General features: G+C 34.7%; 1 protein-coding gene across 3 annotated transcripts in view; it reads left to right on the top strand.

Annotated features, from left to right (window-relative positions):
- The window catches only part of ENPP3 (ectonucleotide pyrophosphatase/phosphodiesterase 3), a 54,048-nt gene extending 35,663 nt beyond the window's left edge, over positions 1–18,385 (top strand). For 2 of the 3 annotated variants that reach the window (XM_088795453.1, XM_088795455.1), the window contains 9 exons: positions 470–557; positions 1,872–2,050; positions 3,760–3,811; positions 5,105–5,259; positions 12,126–12,264; positions 14,505–14,582; positions 15,190–15,322; positions 16,298–16,454; positions 18,135–18,385. In XM_088795453.1, the coding sequence (XP_088651579.1) occupies positions 470–557; positions 1,872–2,050; positions 3,760–3,811; positions 5,105–5,259; positions 12,126–12,264; positions 14,505–14,582; positions 15,190–15,322; positions 16,298–16,454; positions 18,135–18,305 (1,152 nt within the window). In that variant the 3' untranslated portion in view covers positions 18,306–18,385. The remainder of the gene's footprint in view (positions 1–469; positions 558–1,871; positions 2,051–3,759; positions 3,812–5,104; positions 5,260–12,125; positions 12,265–14,504; positions 14,583–15,189; positions 15,323–16,297; positions 16,455–18,134) is intronic. The other variant, XM_074333594.2, reaches the window with a different exon arrangement.
- Positions 18,386–19,971: the final 1,586 nt, after the last annotated feature.

Below are 19,971 nucleotides of genomic sequence, written 5' to 3'. Positions count from 1 at the left end.
TGATAACTAAGTTAATTACTGCAAGGAAAACCTATGCCTCCAATTCTTTGCTGATAACTGCAACATTTTTTGTCATGTATTAACATATGTAAGCAATCATATGAAATGAATATGGAAATAATATATTATGGTATATGATAAATTTCTAATTTATATTGTCTAGATATCATAGAATTGTACTAACTTTGTTTGTCCAGTGTTGCTTGTATTCTCCTAGACTGTTGACATATGAGGTTCTATGGAAGCAGGTAAAAATAGTAAATACAATATGGATTATATCTGATTGGGATTGGTACAACAGCAAAGGTAGAAATGATGTAAAAATTATTTTCAAATCTGAAAAGAAATCCTTACAGAGGCCTAAATACAAATAGGAGAGCTGTTACAGAAAGAAAATGATATCACTTCCAACATCTAATTTTAAGTTTAGGTGACATCTAGTAATGGTAGGATTGTTATTACCACCTAGGCTATCTTTCTGGCATATGGACCCAGTTTTAAAGAGAAGATGGAAGTTGAACCATTTGACAATATTGAAGTCTATAACCTATTATGTGGTAAGTATATCTATATAAATTCAACAGCAAAATGTGGATATCCTTCTAAAAATATGTATTTTGAAATTGATAATGAATTGAATCCCAGAGGTGGAGGCTCCGCACTAAGAAGAAAGTAGAAAATATGGGGAAGAATGACTTATTACTCAGAATGATTCAGCCATAAGGGTGAATTCTTAGTTTTTCTGGTAACGCTAAACATTAGATCTCAGGAGACCAGCATTTCTATTAGTTACTATATGAAAATTTAATTTAATAAAATGTAGATAAATTAATTTTACTTCTAACTTTTCAAAGCAGAAAAATACACTTAAAACACAGGTATTTTGTTGTAATTACAGAGAGAAAGCTTCTGGCATAAAAGGATGGTAAGAAAGTCCTATTTAGATAGACATTTGTTATTACCCTAAATGTTTAAAAAAAATTCTTAAGGAATTAGACTTTTAGAGAATCTAACCTACCTTTCTGCCTACGTGCTTACCTCAGATATTTGTGTTAAATCATTTACCTTGGCAAGGCAATGAGTGTGTTGCAATTTCACCTTTAGCTTTAGAAATTCAGACATAAATACTCTCACAATTGTCTCTCTTAATCTTGCCAAAGGCCTATGGTAATTGAATATGACTTCAAGACCAAAGAGTATCCATTTTAAAATAATGTACTGTTGGTTGAACAACTTAAAATGTGGGTTCCCAAGCTGCTGGCCCTTTACGGGGAGGTTTAGAAGGAACCAGGTAGGATTTCAATTCTAGGAGAGATCTACCTGGTGGGACTCAGCAGGAGCCACTAAAATGTTTGTAAAATATTTTGTGTATTTTATTTTTATACAAAAAAATTAGAAAAAGTTCTCTAAATATTAAGCAAAATTCACTAGCTTCTTTTTTGAAAAGTATCTCTCTTTAGAGAATTTCACTTAATTAACTAAAGATACTACAAATAAGATTATTTAATGTCTTTAAATTTGTGTTTATCAGAAGTATAGCTTTTTATGGTAGAAAACCTTGATATGCTTATGGAAAAGAGTGATCATTTAAGCAATGATGTTTTTCTTTGGAGAAACAGAAACAGTTCCTGAAAGTTCCTGCAGCTCATCTATAACACTGTTCCTATACTCTAGAAAGACTAGGTGATGGAAACTCTAGGAGAAGAAAGTCAGTAAACCAAGTGGCATATGTGGTATGCGACTGCGTCACAGCAGAATTTATTAAAGGAAGTGAACAGTAGATGTTTGTTTTCTCCCATCTCCTACGTAGAACTTGTTGCCTTCCAATTTAAATCTACCTTGAACTCATTTTTTTTTTTTTAAAAAAACAGATCTTCTACACATTCAACCAGCACCAAACAATGGTACCCATGGTAGTTTAAACCATCTTCTGAAGGTGCCTTTTTATGAGCCATCCCATCAAGAGGAAGTGTCCAAGTTTTCTGTCTGTGGCTTCACTGTTCTATTGCCCACAGATGATCTAGATTGTTCATGCCCTAAGCTACCGGATGTAAGTAATAACTTCATGTCTCTATAAGAATGTAAAGGGGCAAGCTAATCTATGATCAGGGTAGCTGACCACCAGGTTGGTGTTCTTGCTTGGATATTACTAAATAAATGTATGTGGTTTCTCTAAACCTTATCTGGAAATGAGAGATTATATTATAAAATTAAGTATGTGAATGTGCTTTGTAAACTGGAAATCACCATTTGGAAATCGTTCATTTCCTTGTGAGCTGTCAGTAAGCATTCAAAACAGTAGAATCTTGGAGATCTCCGATTTCACTCATAAACCATCCCTCTTACAATTTAAGAACCAGACAGTCATGTTTGGTTAGGTAGAGCAGAAATAACAGGAGGATGCCGGGATTGTGGTCTAGTGTTAGACATACCCAATAGGGTGGGGGCTGTGGAATCGACTCAGCAAGAAGCCTAACATTCAAAAAGTGCAGTATTCCTTAGGGTAGCAGGAAGGATCCCCTTCAGGCAACTCTTAGAGGCTGGCTGACAAAACAACGTTGGGAAGGTCTTTTTACTGGGCCAGGTGACCTGCTGAGCTCAGAAGCAGGACTTCAGATCCTAGGAGACTTTCAACCAACAAGGCAAGATTCCAGTACAAGGAGTACTACTCCCTCCCCCTCCACTCCCCACCCCACAAACCCCCTCTCCCCACTGCCCCAAAGGCCAGGAGTCAGAACAGGAGCTCAAAATGCAAGAACCAAGACCACCTGTGAGAATTAGAGTGCATGGGTGGGCCTGGGATTTCAGACTGGAATTGGAGCCCAGTTATCAGGAGTCTATCAAGTTAAAACCGATGTCAAGGGGCATTTGATGCCAAGTTCAAAAAGTGGTTGTAGAGCTAAATAATCACCTGCTGCTTCAGGTAAGGAATTATGCCTTATAGCCAGGAGTCAACAAAGGCTTTTCTTTCTCTAATCCTCACAGTAACATTACACCACATAAATAAATAAATAACCAACCAAAAGAGGCTTTAAGGGACAAAAGTCCAGTCAAGCTTCCCAATAAAAATCAAATCAACAGCAAAGATCAGAGTAAGGGTGTAAGTTTCCTACCTCCTGCTACAGATAACTTTAATGGAACTGCTATTTAAAAAAATGAAAAATAAAAAAAATACATACGTACACTACAAAGTGAATTCTTTAGTCCCCACTTTAGAGGGAAAGAGGGCTCAGAGAAGTTAGGTAAATTGTCCAAGGTCACAGAAGATTGGTCTACCTGACTGCAACCCAGAGTTCTTCTCAGTAAAGTATGCCCTTTGCTATTCAAATATGGTCCTAGGGTCAGCATCTGTATTATTTGCAAGCTGGTTAGAGATCCAGAATCTGAGGCTTCACTGAGCTCAGGCTTACTGTATCAGAATCTACGTTTTAACAAAATTCTCAAGTGAGCTATATGCGGATTAAAGTTTGAGAAGCCCTATCTAGGATGCTGTCATCTCAATATAGTAGTTGATTCTAGCTGTGGTCAAAATGTTTTGCCCCATTGTCAATTATATCTTTACAAACTCCGACACAAAAGTATCCCAAGGAATAGTAATATCTCTATATTTCTCAGTAAGTGGCAGAATTGGAATTTAAACTCAAGTTAGCCTGTCTTCTTTGTCCAGTAGCAAAACATTCATGTGATTACTGTGGAAATAATTTTGATCACCTTTTAAAACGTGTTATTACCTTGACTTACCCCCACATTATCTTGCAGGATGCTTCTGTACAACATGTGAATCAAATGCTAAATCTCACACAAGATGAAAGTAAGTCAATAGAAAACATGTTAAGTCTTTGACAGTTACACCTAACAAAGCACAATATTGCCGTTTTGGAATTCTTCAAAACAAGCTGACAGGGGCTTTTGAACATAAAGATTGTATTGCCAAAGTAAGGAGGAAAAAAACAAACAAAGAAACCTAGAACTAATAACAACAATAGTAAGCATGGGGGATAGTTATAATGGTTCCAGGAACATAATAGATTCCTTGAAATGGTTGTGCTTCATCTACAGTCACCTATTCCCTTTCTTAGATGTGAATAGACCAAACTGCCTGGATTTGAGTCCTACCGTGTTTCCCTGAAAATAAGACCTAGCCAGACCATCAGCTCTAATGCGTCTTTTGGAGCAAAAATTAATATAAGACCTGGTCTTTTTTTTACTATAAGACCGGGTATAATATAATATAGTACAATACAGGGCCTTATATTAAGTTTTGCTCCAAAAGACGCATTAGAGCTGATGGTCCGGCTAGGTCTTATTTTCGAGGAAACATGGTACCTCTACTGTTTCTTGGCTTTGTAACCTGGGCCAAATCATTTAACCTGTCTGTGCCTCAGTCTCCTCATCTATAATAATGGTACCAACCTTATGCAATTGTAAAGATTAAAACAGTTAAACAATGGAAAGAATTTAGAACAGTACCTGGCCTTTTAAGTATTCTTATCTTAAATTCATTAGGCCTGTTTCATCATTTATAACATGGGAATGCCTCCTCTATAAAGTTGCTATAAAGATTATATGAGTTAATATATGTATGCACTTAGAATAGTGCCTGGCACTCAGTAAGAGTTCAGTAAATATGTTGGTTGTTTGATAATCTTATAATCTGGTGAGTGTTATTCCATGGCACAAATACCCTGAAGGTTTTTGACTATTGGTAATTGATGGACTTTTAGATTATAATAGCAAACAAGTGAAAATAAGTAAATACATTAGGACATACCTATTATAAAATACTAATATCTTTCCTATGACATTTATTAAAGTAGATCATTTTTGTTATAAATTATGCATTTTTGATTTTGAGGTTTTTCTGTAAATATGTCCTATGAGCTGTTAACTGCTTGCCTAATTACGTATCTAAGTCTTAGTTTTGTAACCCATAGAATGGAAAAATGATACCTACCTCATAGGGTTGGTGTAAGAATTAAAAGAGGTTAAATATGTAAAATATTTATCAGCGTAACTGGCACATACACCATCAGATAATTGTAGTTATTATGCATAGAGGCACTTGCTAATTTCACAAACTTTTTTTATGTTATTTTTATTTTAGTAATAGCAACAGAGAAACTAAATTTGCCCTTTGGAAGGCCCAGGGTTATACAGAAGAACAAAGAACACTGTCTCCTTTATCACAGGGACTATGTCAGTGGATTTGGAAAAGCTTTTAGGATGCCCATGTGGAGCTCATATACAGTCTTCAAACCAGTAAGTTCCTGTGTCCTTTGATCCACACAGGCTAGAAAACAATTGTGGTTCTCTAATATTGAATTTTGATTTTCCGTAGAGATCCCAAAGGGCGCTCACTGGTCTGTGTCCTATAAGACAATGCCCAGGTATTGCTTAAAGGTATTTATAGGTGCTGTTTGGGTGCAAGAGGAACACATTGTGTTTTGCCTGAAAAAAGAATGTTTACAGGCCGATTGGTAAGGCAGACAGAAAACAACACTTCAAAGAGAAGCAACAGGAAGTACAGACGCACACTTTTCATTTCGTATATTCTAAGTATATAGTGAGTGTACATACAAGGTGATGGTAACCAGATGATAAAGACCTTTGTATTTATTTGATTATTTAACAAATACTTTACTATCTGCTGTGTGTACTATGTCAGGCACAAGAAATACAGTGTGAATAAGAGGTAATTCTTCCCTGAAGGAGCTAGCACTCAAATAGGTCACGCTAGACTTACATGTATAGGTTTACTGTCACCAGTCTCTCCAGACTGAGATTGAGAATCCAGTTGTTTAAATCCTCTTCCCTCTTCATTATCTGGCAAACTCCTTTTCAATAAATGACAAGGGACAGTTGGCTACCACAAGAAAGAAAACATTAAATCTCTACCTCACGGTGTACAAAGTTAAATTGCTGGTGGATTTATAGACCTAAATATGAACACATTTGCCTTTCTGCCTATCTATATACCCTTGGGATAGAGAAGGATTTCTTAGGACACAAGAACAAGAACAACAACAACAACAAAAAAAAAAAATTCAGAGGAAATTGATTTAATTTGACTATATTAATAATGTGTGACAGAAAGACAAAGTTATGAATGGGACAATATGTTTGCATTGCATATAAGAAACAAGTGATTAGAATCCAGAATAGTAATTAGAATACCTAATAAGATTCAGAATAGCTAATAAGTTTCTTCCAATAAACAAGAGAATGTCAAGCATCTTAGTTAATAAATAAGCAAAGGATCTGAGCCAAGCAACTAAGCATCATTAGCAATCAAGGAAATATAAATTAAAGCAAAAGTCAAAGTCTGCCAAAAATTAGTTCAAACATTCCTTCAGGGCAGGGATGGTTTACTTTATCCCCAGCAGATTAGAGCTGCCCAGTAAATGCTTACGGAATGAACACATTGCATTAATTAATCCCAATCATTATTAAAGACAAAGCAGTACTTTCAACCAGAAGAGTAAAGAAATAATCAGGAAACTGTTTTTATAGAGAAAATCTTTGTATTTTACATCCAAATATTCTTATGACAAACCTTAACCTATTGCTGTTCTTGCTAGGGGTACATACAGATGTACCACCTCTTACAGAAAGGAAGTGATTAGTTGTATCCGGTTTATTTACTCTTGTGCCAATTCAAGATTTTTGGAGAAAAATAAGCGTGTTTTCGCACTACTAATTAAAGCTTGTGTGTTCTGAAAGCCAACTCAGTTGCTGACAATGTGGTCAGTGGTAGGAGAACACTAATGTTGATTCCCAATGTGGGCAAATATTTTACGAACTATTACCTGAGTTTATATGCGTTATTAATGGTGAAGGGGTTCAGAACAAGCCTTCCTGAGATGTGCCACTTTGGCATGTGAATTATTTTGAGCTGAAGGCAGTAGAGACCCTGTAGGCTTATGAGAAATGTTTACCTCTCCTTTAAAGAATCTAAAGTAGGGGTCGTGCCCATAATAAGAGTTATCCCCAGAAATAACTTTTTATGACCTATTTATAGAGCAGGGCAACTTCTAATTACTGAGTACCTGCTCTTCTTATGGTCCTGTGAATGACCTTCTTCCCCTCTGAAGCCCCAAGGTGCCTAACCTCATCCCTAGCTCAGAATGCCATATACACCTCATCTTCCCTTTCTGTCTCTGCACCTCTCATCTGTATGGGGTCTCTGACTCTCTCATGTATGTGGGAATCCCATCCATAGGTAATTAAATGTGGTAATTTTTCTCTTGTTAACCTGTCTCATGTAGAGTTAATTATTAGACCAACCAAAAGAACCTAGAAGGATAGAGGGAAGTTTCTGCCTCCCTAGCAATGGCAATATCACTTTCTTAGTATGTACAACGTTCAGTTGTTTGATTTTCTTCAACATACCTGAAACATACAATGAAACATGCTATGAAACAACAACATGTTATTTCTCCTTAAAATTACTTCTATTTGTTTTTGTTCTTGAGAGGAGCAATATAATCAACTCCAGTCTTATTATTCAATTCTCTATTTTTGAAAAGTCCAGGTACCAGGGATTGTGTGGAACGTTTGTTTTTAATACTTTCCCCTGCTGTTCTGCATTCCTGAATTTCTATGAGTTATAACGGAAATCAAAGGCAGAGAGATTTTAAGTGGGTTCAAACTAGGAGTTTAGTACAATTCTTTTTTGTTATTGTTTTAAAACTAGCTTCTTTGTTACCAAAAGTTCCTGTCCTTTCACTGATCCTACAGAACTACTTGTGTATTTCTCCCTCCACGTGACAGGATGGAATTCTAGCAATTTTCTGCTTTCTAATTCAGAAATTACTCTGTTAGTATGTTGTGGTTCAAGAAAATTATATACAAGGATGTTTTGAGATTCACATAAAAATGTTGTAAATCAGCTCTGTGTTTGAAAAATCAGACTTTAAATAAGCACTTTTTGGAACATGGGCCTAATTGGTTTGTGACTAAGTTTTATGGAGCTTTCTTTTTTTTCTGTGGTTTTGGTGGGTTTTCTAATTTGTTGTTGTTGTTATCTCGGAAGAGTTCTGGGGAAATAGTTGTGATTTGCAATCATGGTCCTATAACAACTGCTTCAAAACCATTAAGTGTGATCAATCTCTATGTGAGTTTTGCTTCTGGGCCTTCTCTATAGGAAAATGTGAACTGTTTTTTATGTTGCTTTGTGAACAATTTAAAGTAAGAGCAAGAATTCTGATTATTACTTAGAATATATACTTTATAAATTTAATAGGCAATCAAAGGACTTTTCCAGAGAAGAAAATCTAGCACACTTTGAAAAATGCCTCCCTCTATCTATATATGTATACATATATCCCATATCACCGAATTTTTTAAAGCTCTTTTTGTTTCTAAATCTTGTTAGCTCCAATATAATAAATTATTATCCAATCATGTTTTGTGAGTCTTTAAAAACTGGACAATTTTTGTATATTTCAAGTGTTTTTTTAATTAACTATAAAAAATATTTTTCCCTACAGAAAAAAGTCACATGACCAGAAAAGTAATTGAAAATATTTATAGTCATTATCTTTACCATTAGGCAAGATCATAACTATCCAATCTTCAAATCAATAAATTTTAGCTTTTATGTTCAGTCTACAAGTAGAGTCTATAACTTCAATAGATATAATTTTATTCCCTGTTCAAATTTTATTTTATCCCCATGCCAGACTAGAAATGAGAGCATCTCACTTTTCTGTCTATGCTTATTTTCTACTTCTCTTGAAGAATTTTGAGAGCTAGAGAGTTCTATTTATTGTTTTCCTTATTTTCTATCTCTTGAATTAAAAATACTCTAAGGAACTCTGAAAATATGGTGGGATTGAAGCTGTTTTTTGGGGGGAAGGGTGAAGGGGTTCAGGGAGTAGTAGTTAACAATGTCTTCTCTCAGGAGCCCAAGACTCAAAGATAACATGATCATCCCCCCCGCCCTCCTTCTAGAGGGTTGCATATTACATAACCTCACCTTCATAAAGGAGGTCACATCTTGCCTTTCTTAGTCTCGATGCACTTATTCTATTTAGGGGTTCAAGTTTGGTATGTAAGAAACAGGATTTTCAGTTAGCAGAAAACTCATAACCTTTTTTTAGTACTTTCTGGCTAAAACTATCGCGGTCCATTTGTCCTAGTCCAAAGTCTATGTCACTTTGAGAAAATAGTAAACATTTTGCTCAACTAAATTGTTTGAGTACAACTTTATAGCTGCAATCTCATTAAAAATTATAAACTTCCCTCCTTAACATATTTATAACTGTTGAATACAGCTATTTCATTTTCTTTATATTATGGAACATGCATCTGTGGCTACATTTATGTATTGTGCATTTCTTCAAGTAAAACTTGCAGAAGATGTGACGTGTTAGAGTAAAATAATAAAGATGTGTGGTAGGAAACATCAAATCACAATATTCTGGATCTCTATGAGACTGACTTTGTCAGCAATCGGTATCCTTGGTTCTCCCATTTTACAACTTTATGTGGCGCCTTTATGCCAAGTGAAGAGACCTGGTTATTCAGAACTGTTTGCTATGATGGATTTTTGAAAGAATATAAACAAATGTTTTTAGTTTTCCAGTGTCTGCCATCAGGACAGTGAAATAAATGGTGATAGCTAATCCACTGCCCCTGACATAAATATCTTCCTATTTCTTGGTTTACTTCTTGTTTTGGTGGACTTGGGAGCTTCCTGAGGAAGGAAGAAAGGAAGATACATTTCTGAAAGTTTGTGTGTCTCAAAGGTTCTTATTCTACCTATATGCTTAATTGATAGTATAGCTTTAGAATTTTAGAAATATTTTTTTTTCAAAATTAATAGAACATTAGTCTTCCTGGATTGACCCTCTAATATTTTTATGTATTTCCTACTGTTTTCCATCTCTCATCTTTTATTCAACTTTTTGAAAGATATCTGCAACTTCACCTTATATATCTTACTGATTATTTTATTTCTGCTGTCACATAGTTTTAAATCCCGAGGGCTATTTCTGGTATCTCTTTCCCTTCCTGTTGCTTTTTGTTTTCTGTGTAGGTACTATATAGATACTCTCATCACTCTGAGAGTTTTCTTGTGCTGTCTGCATTCTCTTTTCCTTTTTGGTTCCTTGACCCATTCCTACAAAATGTCTGGTGGTCCTTCACTCATATTTTAATGGTGAGGCACTAAGCTGCGTGGCTGGGGCCTGCCAGCTGATATGCTTTACTGTAGTTGATCAGGATGAGAATCAGCCATTGTATTCAGGACTCTGAATTGTAAGTATCTAGTTGTCCTTTCGGGCTGGTTTGCTTTCCAAAACAGGACACTTTTAATCTGACCCAGTGTATAAGATTGGCATGCTACATGGGGTAATGACACTCGGGGAACTCTTCCCATTCAGTATATACATTTTTATTTCATTCCGTTGCTTTCAATATGGTACACCTGCTCTCGGGGGTGTCTTATGTCTTTTAGTCTGGTCATCCCTCTGGTTCAGAGTCTCCCGTGAGTAAAGATTTTGTTTCATCTGTTGTACAGACTTTCATCTTATCCTTTTTCCATACCTATACTTATCTCCTGTCTTTAAAAGATATCAAGTTCTATCTTGTGGTTCTGCAATAGGAATCAGCTTCTTTGTGCTTTCCTCAACCATAGGCTTTTGGTTGTGGGTGTTTATTGGTTTACTAAGTTAGGTTACAATTGTAAACAATATGTTTATCTGATTCGCACTTCTGAAAGGTTCTTATCACCCCTTGTGTATCTTTATCATTACTGCCTTTTAATGGAATTTCAGAAGGGAACAGAGATAAGTGTGCTCAATCAAGGTGAGAGGTCAACTCAAATTCTACAGTGTGTTCCATCTTGTAGTATTGTGGTGTGTTAGGGGGTCCGTTCTCTGGCTTTCCCCAGACTTCCCTCATCTTCGTCTCCTACCTATTCTATACCTTATCGCGATACTCTCTTGCCTATGAATATAGCACAAAGTGTATGCTGCCTTTTCCTTTGTGAATTGATCTTGTACATGTATGTATTTAACCCAGCTTCATTGAGATATAATTGACATATAACATTGTATAAGTTTAAGGTATACAATGTGATGATTTGATAAAATGATTATCATAAAAGGATTACCACGCATATTTTAGATGCCGCAGCTAATTTTTGCTTTTAGCATAATGCAGCGAACAAAGGAAGGGCATCCTGATTTAATCTTTTTTATAAATTATTTTACAAAATTGTTAAGAAATATATACACTGCAGCAGTAGAGGGCATATAAATCAAAATCCCTGAAAAAAATTAAATGAATAGCAAAATGTTTACTTACTCATGTTATATGCTAATCAAAATATGATAATACAGTACCACTGTGTTTCCCTGAAAATAAGACCGGGTCTTATATTAATTTTTGCTCCAAAAGACACATTAGGGCTTATGTTCAGGGGATGTCATCCTGAAAAATCATGCTAGAGCTTATTTTTTGGTTAGGTCTTGTTTTTCGGGGAAACATGGTATATTACCTTAAGTAGTAGGGTTAGGCAGCACATTTATAAGATACCCACTAATGAATAAATTATTTCATTAATCTTTAAATAGAGTTACAAGAAAATTATTTTTAAAATTCCTGTATTTTATGAAGAATTGAAGCATAGCTATAAATTTATTGAAAACCCCAGATATATTTAGACAACTACAGGTTATTTGCATTAATCTTAGGTTCATTTGGGCCCAACTGAAGAATAATATCCTTAGTTCAAAGCATGTATTTTTTTTTAAGTTTATGTTTTATTTTCTATTTTTATTTGCAAGTACAACATATATCACCACCTAAAAATTTCATCCTAAAAATGATTTTGACATATAGCAGTAGCTCCCATTATTCCTCTGTTCTCAATTCAGGTTTGATCCTGTAAATGTTCCTTTCCAAAGTGTATTTGATTTGCCCTCCTGGAGTCTCTAGCCAGAAGGGAACCACAGAAGAAAACATTGCTGAATACATCCATTTTCATTGCTTGCGTAGACCTGATTCACTAAGAAAATAGGAAAAGGTTAAATGAAAAACATTCTAGGGAAGTTACAAACCATATAAGGTGATGGGTGAGCCATAACTGTGGGCGTAATTTTTTTTTCTCTCTCTTTCAACAGGGAGACACATCGCCTCTTCCTCCCACTGTCCCAGACTGTCTGCGGGCTGATGTCAGGGTTGCTCCTTCTGAGAGCCAAAAATGTTCCTTCTATTTAGCACAGAAGAATATCACCCACGGCTTCCTCTATCCTCCTGGTTAGTATAACTCTTTTTTAGAGCAGCAGCTTAGAAAGCCCTCATCAGCTGGATGTGGGCATGTGCCTTAAACATATACACCCCAGCAAAACTATCGGCTTGGGCTAAACTTGCTACCCAGAAGGCTTCCAGTGGTTGTGGGCTGGCCTGAAGCAGCCCAACGACTATAATAAAGACTAATAAATTTTGCAACGGGAACCACACATCAGCTCTAATCTGGCCCAGATGTTCAGAAAGTTTGGCAGGTTTAAGTTTAATTTTAAAACTGAAGATTCTTTAGAGAGGGACACAAGTGTCTAAAAAAAAAAGCATTTTTTTTTTTTCTTTTCTGACCACTGCCCAGACTAAGGCCTGTATCGAGAATGCAGTTGTGCCTGTGAAAAGAAATCAGGCTGGAATTCAGTTCTTTCACTCAGGCTATATACCCAACAATTTTAAACTTTAGATTAAGCAGCTGGATGAAATTTAAGTTGTTTTTTAGAGAGCATCTCTCTTGGGAACATACAAAAACCTATGTGATTTTTTAAAAACTCATATCTCTTCCCTGTTCAACAGGAAATGTCATTTTCATTAACTCACCCCTGAGGTTTCCAGCAATTTCAGCTTCTGGGAATGAGTTTAACCTGATGTTTGACTTCATTTTTTTTCTGGAAGCCAGGACCCAAGAGATCAGTTTAGAGATTTATAATTTAGAGATTCTAAGATTTATAGTGGGGAATAAAAGTCTTAATGAAAGTAAGTAGCATATCAATTTAGAATTCTAACAAGAATTAGGATAATTAAACTGCTATATCTTATTAAAATATCTAGAGACAATTAGAGCTACCAACTTTATGCAAACCCTAGGATAAACCTTGAATAGTTGTAACAATTTATTAATAAAAATTAAATTGACATATAAAATTGTATCTGTTAAATATATATTGGAGATATATATTTCAATGGGAATGAAACTCATAAAGAGCTTATCTAAAAAATATTAAGGATAAAATCAAACTTCTTTCAACTTTCCACTATAAATATAGTCTATTAAAAAATTCCATTATAAGCTAATTCTTATTTTTCTCTAAAAAAGAGTTAATATTATACTGACCTACCAACTTTTGGGGCTTAGTTTAAAAAGTAGAAAAGAATTATAGGGGATCTGAGGACCATAAGCAGCACGTGGAATCTTAAGTTAAAAACCAACAATTTATTTTTTCTTGCCTTTTGGTGCCTACCCACTAGCCTTTCATTTACGTTTTAGTTAAGATACCCAAGGGTAGTTTAAATATAAATAGTATTACAATACACATTTGTAGGCTTGCAGCTTTTTAATCCTCACAATATTTCATGAGACAGATGCCATGAGACAAATGAGGCAGAGGGACATAGCACTTTGCTCAAGTGGTTCAGCTGGCAGGCAGAGGCGCTGGGGTTCCAGAGCACACACACCCAGCACTTACTATGCTGGATGGCATGTCCATGAGTTTTCAGAGCCAATCATTCGTAGTGTCATCAGCAGTCTTAACTGAGTTAAAACTGACTTTCTTAAGTAAGTTTTATTTTCTAGGACTTATTTATAATAGCATTATTATTTTGTACACATTACATAACTATGCATTCATATCGGTATTATAATTGTTTCCTAGAGCTGCTGTAACAAACTTGGTGGCCTTAAAACAACAGAAATGTATTCTCTCACAGTTTTGGAGGCAAGGAGTCCTGAGTTAAGGTTTGGGCAGGGCCACGTTTCCTCTGAAGGAGAGAAGCTAGAGGACAATCCTTCTTTACCTCTTCTAGCTTCTCGGGGCTCCAGGTGCTACTTGGCTTACAGATGCATCACTCTAACCTCTGCCTCGTCTTCACGTGGCCTTCTCCCCTGAGTCTCTCCTCTTCTCTACCCTTCCTCTCTTTATAAGGATGCCAGTCAGTGGATTTAAAGCTCACCCTAAATCCAGAATAATCTCATCTCGAGACCCTTAACTTTACATCTACAAAGACCCTATTTTTCTACCCCTCACATTCACAGGTATAGGAATGTTAGAACTTAGACATATCTTTTTGAGGGTCACCATTCAACCCATTACAGATATCAAATGCATATAACTGTGTTATTGATGGCACGATTACAGAGTACTTAATATTTCTGTGTTTTGACAGCTGGTAAATTTATATTAGTATGTAATAGTAATTTGCTCATTATATAGTATGTCATATTTTTTCATAGCTAGATTTAATAAAATTCATTTGTTTTGCAGCATACAATAGAACTTCTGACAGTCAATATGATGCTTTAATTACAAGTAATTTGGTCCCTATGTATGAAGCATTCAAAAGTAAGTATATATTTAGATTATCAATTTAAAAATACCTAAGTGACTATGAACTTACAAACTAAGCACATCTCTTATTGCAATTTGTTCGATATTGAGTCATCTGGTTTTAATGTTTTAAATATAGAAAAAGAAAGTATCTCTGACATAATTTATTTTCAACTTCAACTTTGGGTGACTTGTTGAGAATTTTGATAATTTGTTTTTTATCCTAATTTAAGTGCAAAGAGCTACACAATACAAAATTTTACTGATACTCACCATGAGTAAGTGAAAGGTATTTATCCCTAGAGTCATAATTAGTAAGGCAGTGTATGTGTTCTGACCATTTTTTAATACTCACTGTCCCCAAAGCAGCACAGCCCTAGGAAGGAAGTTGGAGACATATTTCATTGTAATTCCAAGACTGCAACTACATTAACAACAAAAAGCTATTATTAATGTGGCTATTGATTTTTGTTGCATGGATTATTTTGCAGAATTACTCGATCACCACTGACAATTATTGAAGCAGAATTTGATGCTATTTAACTGTACCTATCTATAATCGACAATGTTTCCATGTTTAATAGCGATAGATTTTTTAAACACCTTATTATTTTATTTTTAGAAATATGGGACTACTTCCACAGTGTTCTTCTCGTAAAACATGCCATGGAAAGAAATGGAGTAAATGTAGTTAGTGGACCAGTATTTGATTATAATTACGATGGTCATTTTGATACTCCAAGTGAAATTGAAAAGTAAGTATTTTAAAACCAAAAGGACTTTTTAGTTTAGCAATGGTGTATCATGAGGGGAAACCTTAATATTTTAAATGAAAGCTCAGTATTCTAAGTACTACATAATGTATTTATGTAAAGATGTCATTGTTGACTATTTTCAACTAGTCTATAGAAATACTTAGCAAAAAATCTTATATGGAAATAAATAATTTAAATTACTGAGCAAAGAAAAATGTCCAGGAAAAATTTAGCAAAATTTTTATTTAGAAAATTTCTAAACTAATGGGCAAAGGAAAAATGTGATTTTGTAAAAGTTGAAGAGATGGGGAAGATACTCTGCTATTGATAAATATATTAATAGAACAAGTCCAGCAATAAATAAAAACAACCAGTACTTATCCCTGCTCATATTCCTTTTAGTGTACTCATACTAATAGTTTAAGTCTGTTTTGCCCTTAAAACTTTTAAAAGCACTTTCATGTTTGCTATCTGAAACTAAAGGACTGTCATATCAGTTGTATGGATTTATCCCTGTGTCTACAGTGTGAAGTTGGTAGCACAGGGTCACCTCCATGTTAAAGTTGAGGACACTTTGTAAGTTGTAGAATGTTAGAGGATTAGAGCACATCCGAACATCTAGTGGGAGAGCACAGCTAGAGTTGGAATCCTGGCTCTTCTTTCTCAGAAAAGGACACTATTGAGGTATAAAGTCAACAAAACTAGGAAGCACAGGATGCATAATATCATGCTCTGCTTTTCTTTGTATTCTAATATATCCCCACAATGTGAATGTAACCAAGCTTGGACTTCTATAAATCTCTAGTCTGACTCGTTGAAATCTAAAAATATGTGATAGGTTTTTGTACTTTCTATTCATTTAATTTCTTTTATTATATTCTTACCTTGGCATTTCTTTCAAAATATATAAACACATTTACAATCTTTAGAAGTAAACGTATACTAACATCAAATCTTGTCAATTATGTTTTTTAGATATGTAGTCAACAACACTGTTCCCATTCCAACACACTACTTTGTGATGATGACTAGTTGTAAAAATAAGACCTACACCCCCAGTGACTGCCCTGGGTGGTTGGATGTCCTATCCTTTATCATCCCTCACCGACCTACCAATGTGGAGAGCTGCCCGGTGAGTATGCTCCGGGAAAGTCCCTGGGACCTGCGAAAATGACTGGTCAGAGCTCATCTGGGCTCTCATGAACGAGGCTCTGACTACAATAATACATATGTATATATTTTGGTGTTTCATGAATAGAGTCATACTAAAAATAACCTCATTTTAAAACTTTTCCTTAGACTATGTAATTACTATCAATTTGAACATGTATGTAATTGATATATGTAATTAATATCAATTTAAACATGTATGTGCCTACATGAACATGTGTTTATGTATGCATATCTGATGTATTTTATTTACCCCTTTTATTCACACTCACTAATAAGGGAAGTGGTGGTATCTTATTAATATTTTCATTCTGTACACAAATTTTAAGGTTCTGTCCCAAAGTTGGCACTGGATCAGTATTTCTTGAATGAATACTCCAGCAACTTGAAACGTGGTCTGAAATTAATCACACACACACACACACACACACACACACACACACACACACACGCACACTAAGTTAGTTCAAGTAACATTTCTAACATCATGTTTTATACCACCTCAAAATATTTTTGGATCAAGGCAAATTTTATGGAAATAGTTACTTCAACTTGCATATATGTTCTTTATAGAAAAAAATATATATCCTGATAATTGAGTTTTACTAAAGTTATTCAACAAATATACTGAGCACCTATTAAGAGCACAGTATTGTAACAGAAACTTTTTAGAATGCACCAAAGAGGAATACATTGTTTCTGCCCTCAAAGAGTTCATATATAACTTTATATATAAATGAAAGCTAAATGAAATACAGACAAGTAAATGGGTCAGTCAATAATATAAGAATTATTTTACAAATTAAAATAAGAGAGATGTCACAAAGTTGGGATTAATTGCCAAATACTCTTATAAGGATATAGTGTTTCAAATTCAAGACACATTTGGCTGGAATAATCAATAAAGGTTACATAAAATGTGGTGAGAGTAGGGCTGGGCCCAGAAGGATGGGCAGAATTTAAACAGACTGAGAGGATTAGGAAGAATCTTCCAAGGAGGCAGTAAAAAATGGAGATTTGGTAACGTCTTGGATGCCAAGAGCCAAAGGAAAAGGGAGACTTAAAGATGAATCAGAGATTTAAATGTAGATAATTAGGTAAAAGAAAGTAGGAAGTTAGGAATGAGAACTATCTTGGCAGGTAGATAAGATAACTAAGTTTAGGCATGTCGAGTGTATAGAAATGGGTGTTCCCATGGAAAATCCCATTGACCATTAGAGACAGGAAATGAAAGCTTAGAATCTAAGCCAGACTGGGTTCATCTAGCTGCATCAAATTAAAATTTAAGGCAGTAAAAACCACAGGAACAAATATCGAATTATTGTGTTAACAGAATGTTTTATGTCAATTATACTAAAAAAAGGAAGGAAGGAAGGAAGGAAGGAAAGAAGGAAGGAAGGAAGGAAAGAAGGAAGGAAGGAAGGAAGGGAGGGAGGGAGGGAGGGAGGGAGGGAGGGAGGGAGGGAGGGAGGGAGGGAGGGAAAGGAAGGAAGGAAGGAAGGAAGGAAGGAAGGAAGGAAGGAAGGAAGGAAGGAAGCAAGCAAAAACCATAGGAAAAATAACAACTTCTAAGAAATAAAAGATCTTTCTATTAATGAAAAAGTATGTCCTGTAGAAAATGTCTTTTGTTTCTCTTTTTTAGGAATATAAACCAGAGGCTGTGTGGATTGAAGAACGGTTGAAAGCGCATGTTGCCCGAGTCCGTGACGTGGAACTTCTTACTGGGCTTGACTTTTATCAAGAAAAAGTACAGCCTGTCTCCGAAATTTTGCAACTAAAGACATATTTACCCATATTTGAAACCATTATTTAACTAAACATATAAAACAATTTTGGCAAAATGTAAATGCTTTTTTTCTGTTGAAGAATCATAAACTATTCTATTTTTCCCTATGTCCACTGAAAGCCATGTTGCATTATTTTCACTATTCCCTTCTCTTTTTTTCATTTCCATAAAAATGTATTATTTTAAAGTTACATTTATTTTTGCACAGAGATTGTGCTATGTTACATCGTCTTTATTATATTAATTATCTCATTTATAATCTTCGGCTGTATTTTGCTGCCCAGTGTTTTCTAAACAGAAGGAGAATAAGAGAAGTAGGTCTTACTTTGGAATTGAATCCATTCTCAATCAGTTTTGTCATAAAACTTCTCACATTTGGCAATTAGTCAATGTTTATTAAAATAAAACATGCACATTACCTTCAGTCAGTAATTTTACTTGTAAAAACTGTGCCAATAGATATACTTTGCACAAATGTGTGAAAATATCATCTTTGACAGTAGCACAGACCAGAAAACAACCTAAAAGCCTGGTTGAGCAAATCATGGAATTAATTTAAAGAAACAATGGAATGCTATTCCACTACTATAAAGGAAAAAGATCTATATATTGATCTATGATTAAATTAAAAGCAAATGGTATATATAGTATGCTATCATTTTTCAGCAAACTTTTTCTATAAAGGGTCAGATAATAAAAATTTTTAGGTGATATGGCCTCTGTTGGAAATACTCAACCCTGCCATTAATTCAAGGAAATAATTATAGATACCCTATTTCCCTGAAAATAAGACCTAGCCGGACCATCAGCTCTAATGCATCTTTTGGAGCAAAAATTAATATAAGTCCCGGTCTTATTTTACTATAATATAAGACTGGGTAATATAATATAATATAATATAATATAATATAATATAATATAATATAATATAATATAATATAATATAATACCGGGACTTATATTAATTTTTGCTCCAAAATCCACATTAGAGCTGATGGTCCGGCTAGGTCTTATTTTCAGGAAAACACTGTAATATGAAAAAAGGAATTGGAGTGGGTATGTTCCAATACAACATTACAAAAACTTTCAGATGGAGGGTTAGATTTGGCTGTAGTTTGTCAACAACTCCTGATTTGTATAATAAAGCTGGGGTGGATAGAGGCAGGAATTAATAGTAAATAGAGAGGGAGATAAATTTTTTATTTTATGCCCTTTTTTATACTATTTTTTTAAAAAGAACCCCTGTATATGCATCTTTTTAATTTTCAAGATGGGGTTATTAATCAGAGATTCCAGTACTTATTTGAAGGGCAATACCATTGATCAACTTTTTGGATTACCAGATTTCTTCTCTACTATAAAGACCAGTTCTTCCAGGGGACACAAACTTTGCTGGTGATGAAAATTCTTGTGACCTGAGCTTCAAAAAAAACAAACTTTCTATTAATATTTCAATTGAAATATGGTCATTAATTACAACTAATTGAAATGTTAGCTTAATGCTTTGGATTCTTTAAAAACATATTTGTAAATTTTAGTTTAAAAATTTGTGCAGTGAAAAATGCACAACAGAGAAGCTGAAAGACTAGACACATATTGGAAACTCTTTCTAGCTATATAGCAAAAATGTTAATATCCATTAATAATTCTTTCCTGATTCATTTACTGTGACAGTTGCCAAAGGGTGATTTTT

Source organism: Rhinolophus sinicus, chromosome 2, assembly GCF_057876585.1.
Source record: "Rhinolophus sinicus isolate RSI-liver-muscle chromosome 2, RSI-T2T, whole genome shotgun sequence".
In the NCBI taxonomy this organism is placed as follows: Eukaryota; Metazoa; Chordata; class Mammalia; order Chiroptera; family Rhinolophidae; genus Rhinolophus; species Rhinolophus sinicus.
This window is presented reverse-complemented; position numbering and strand designations above follow the sequence as displayed.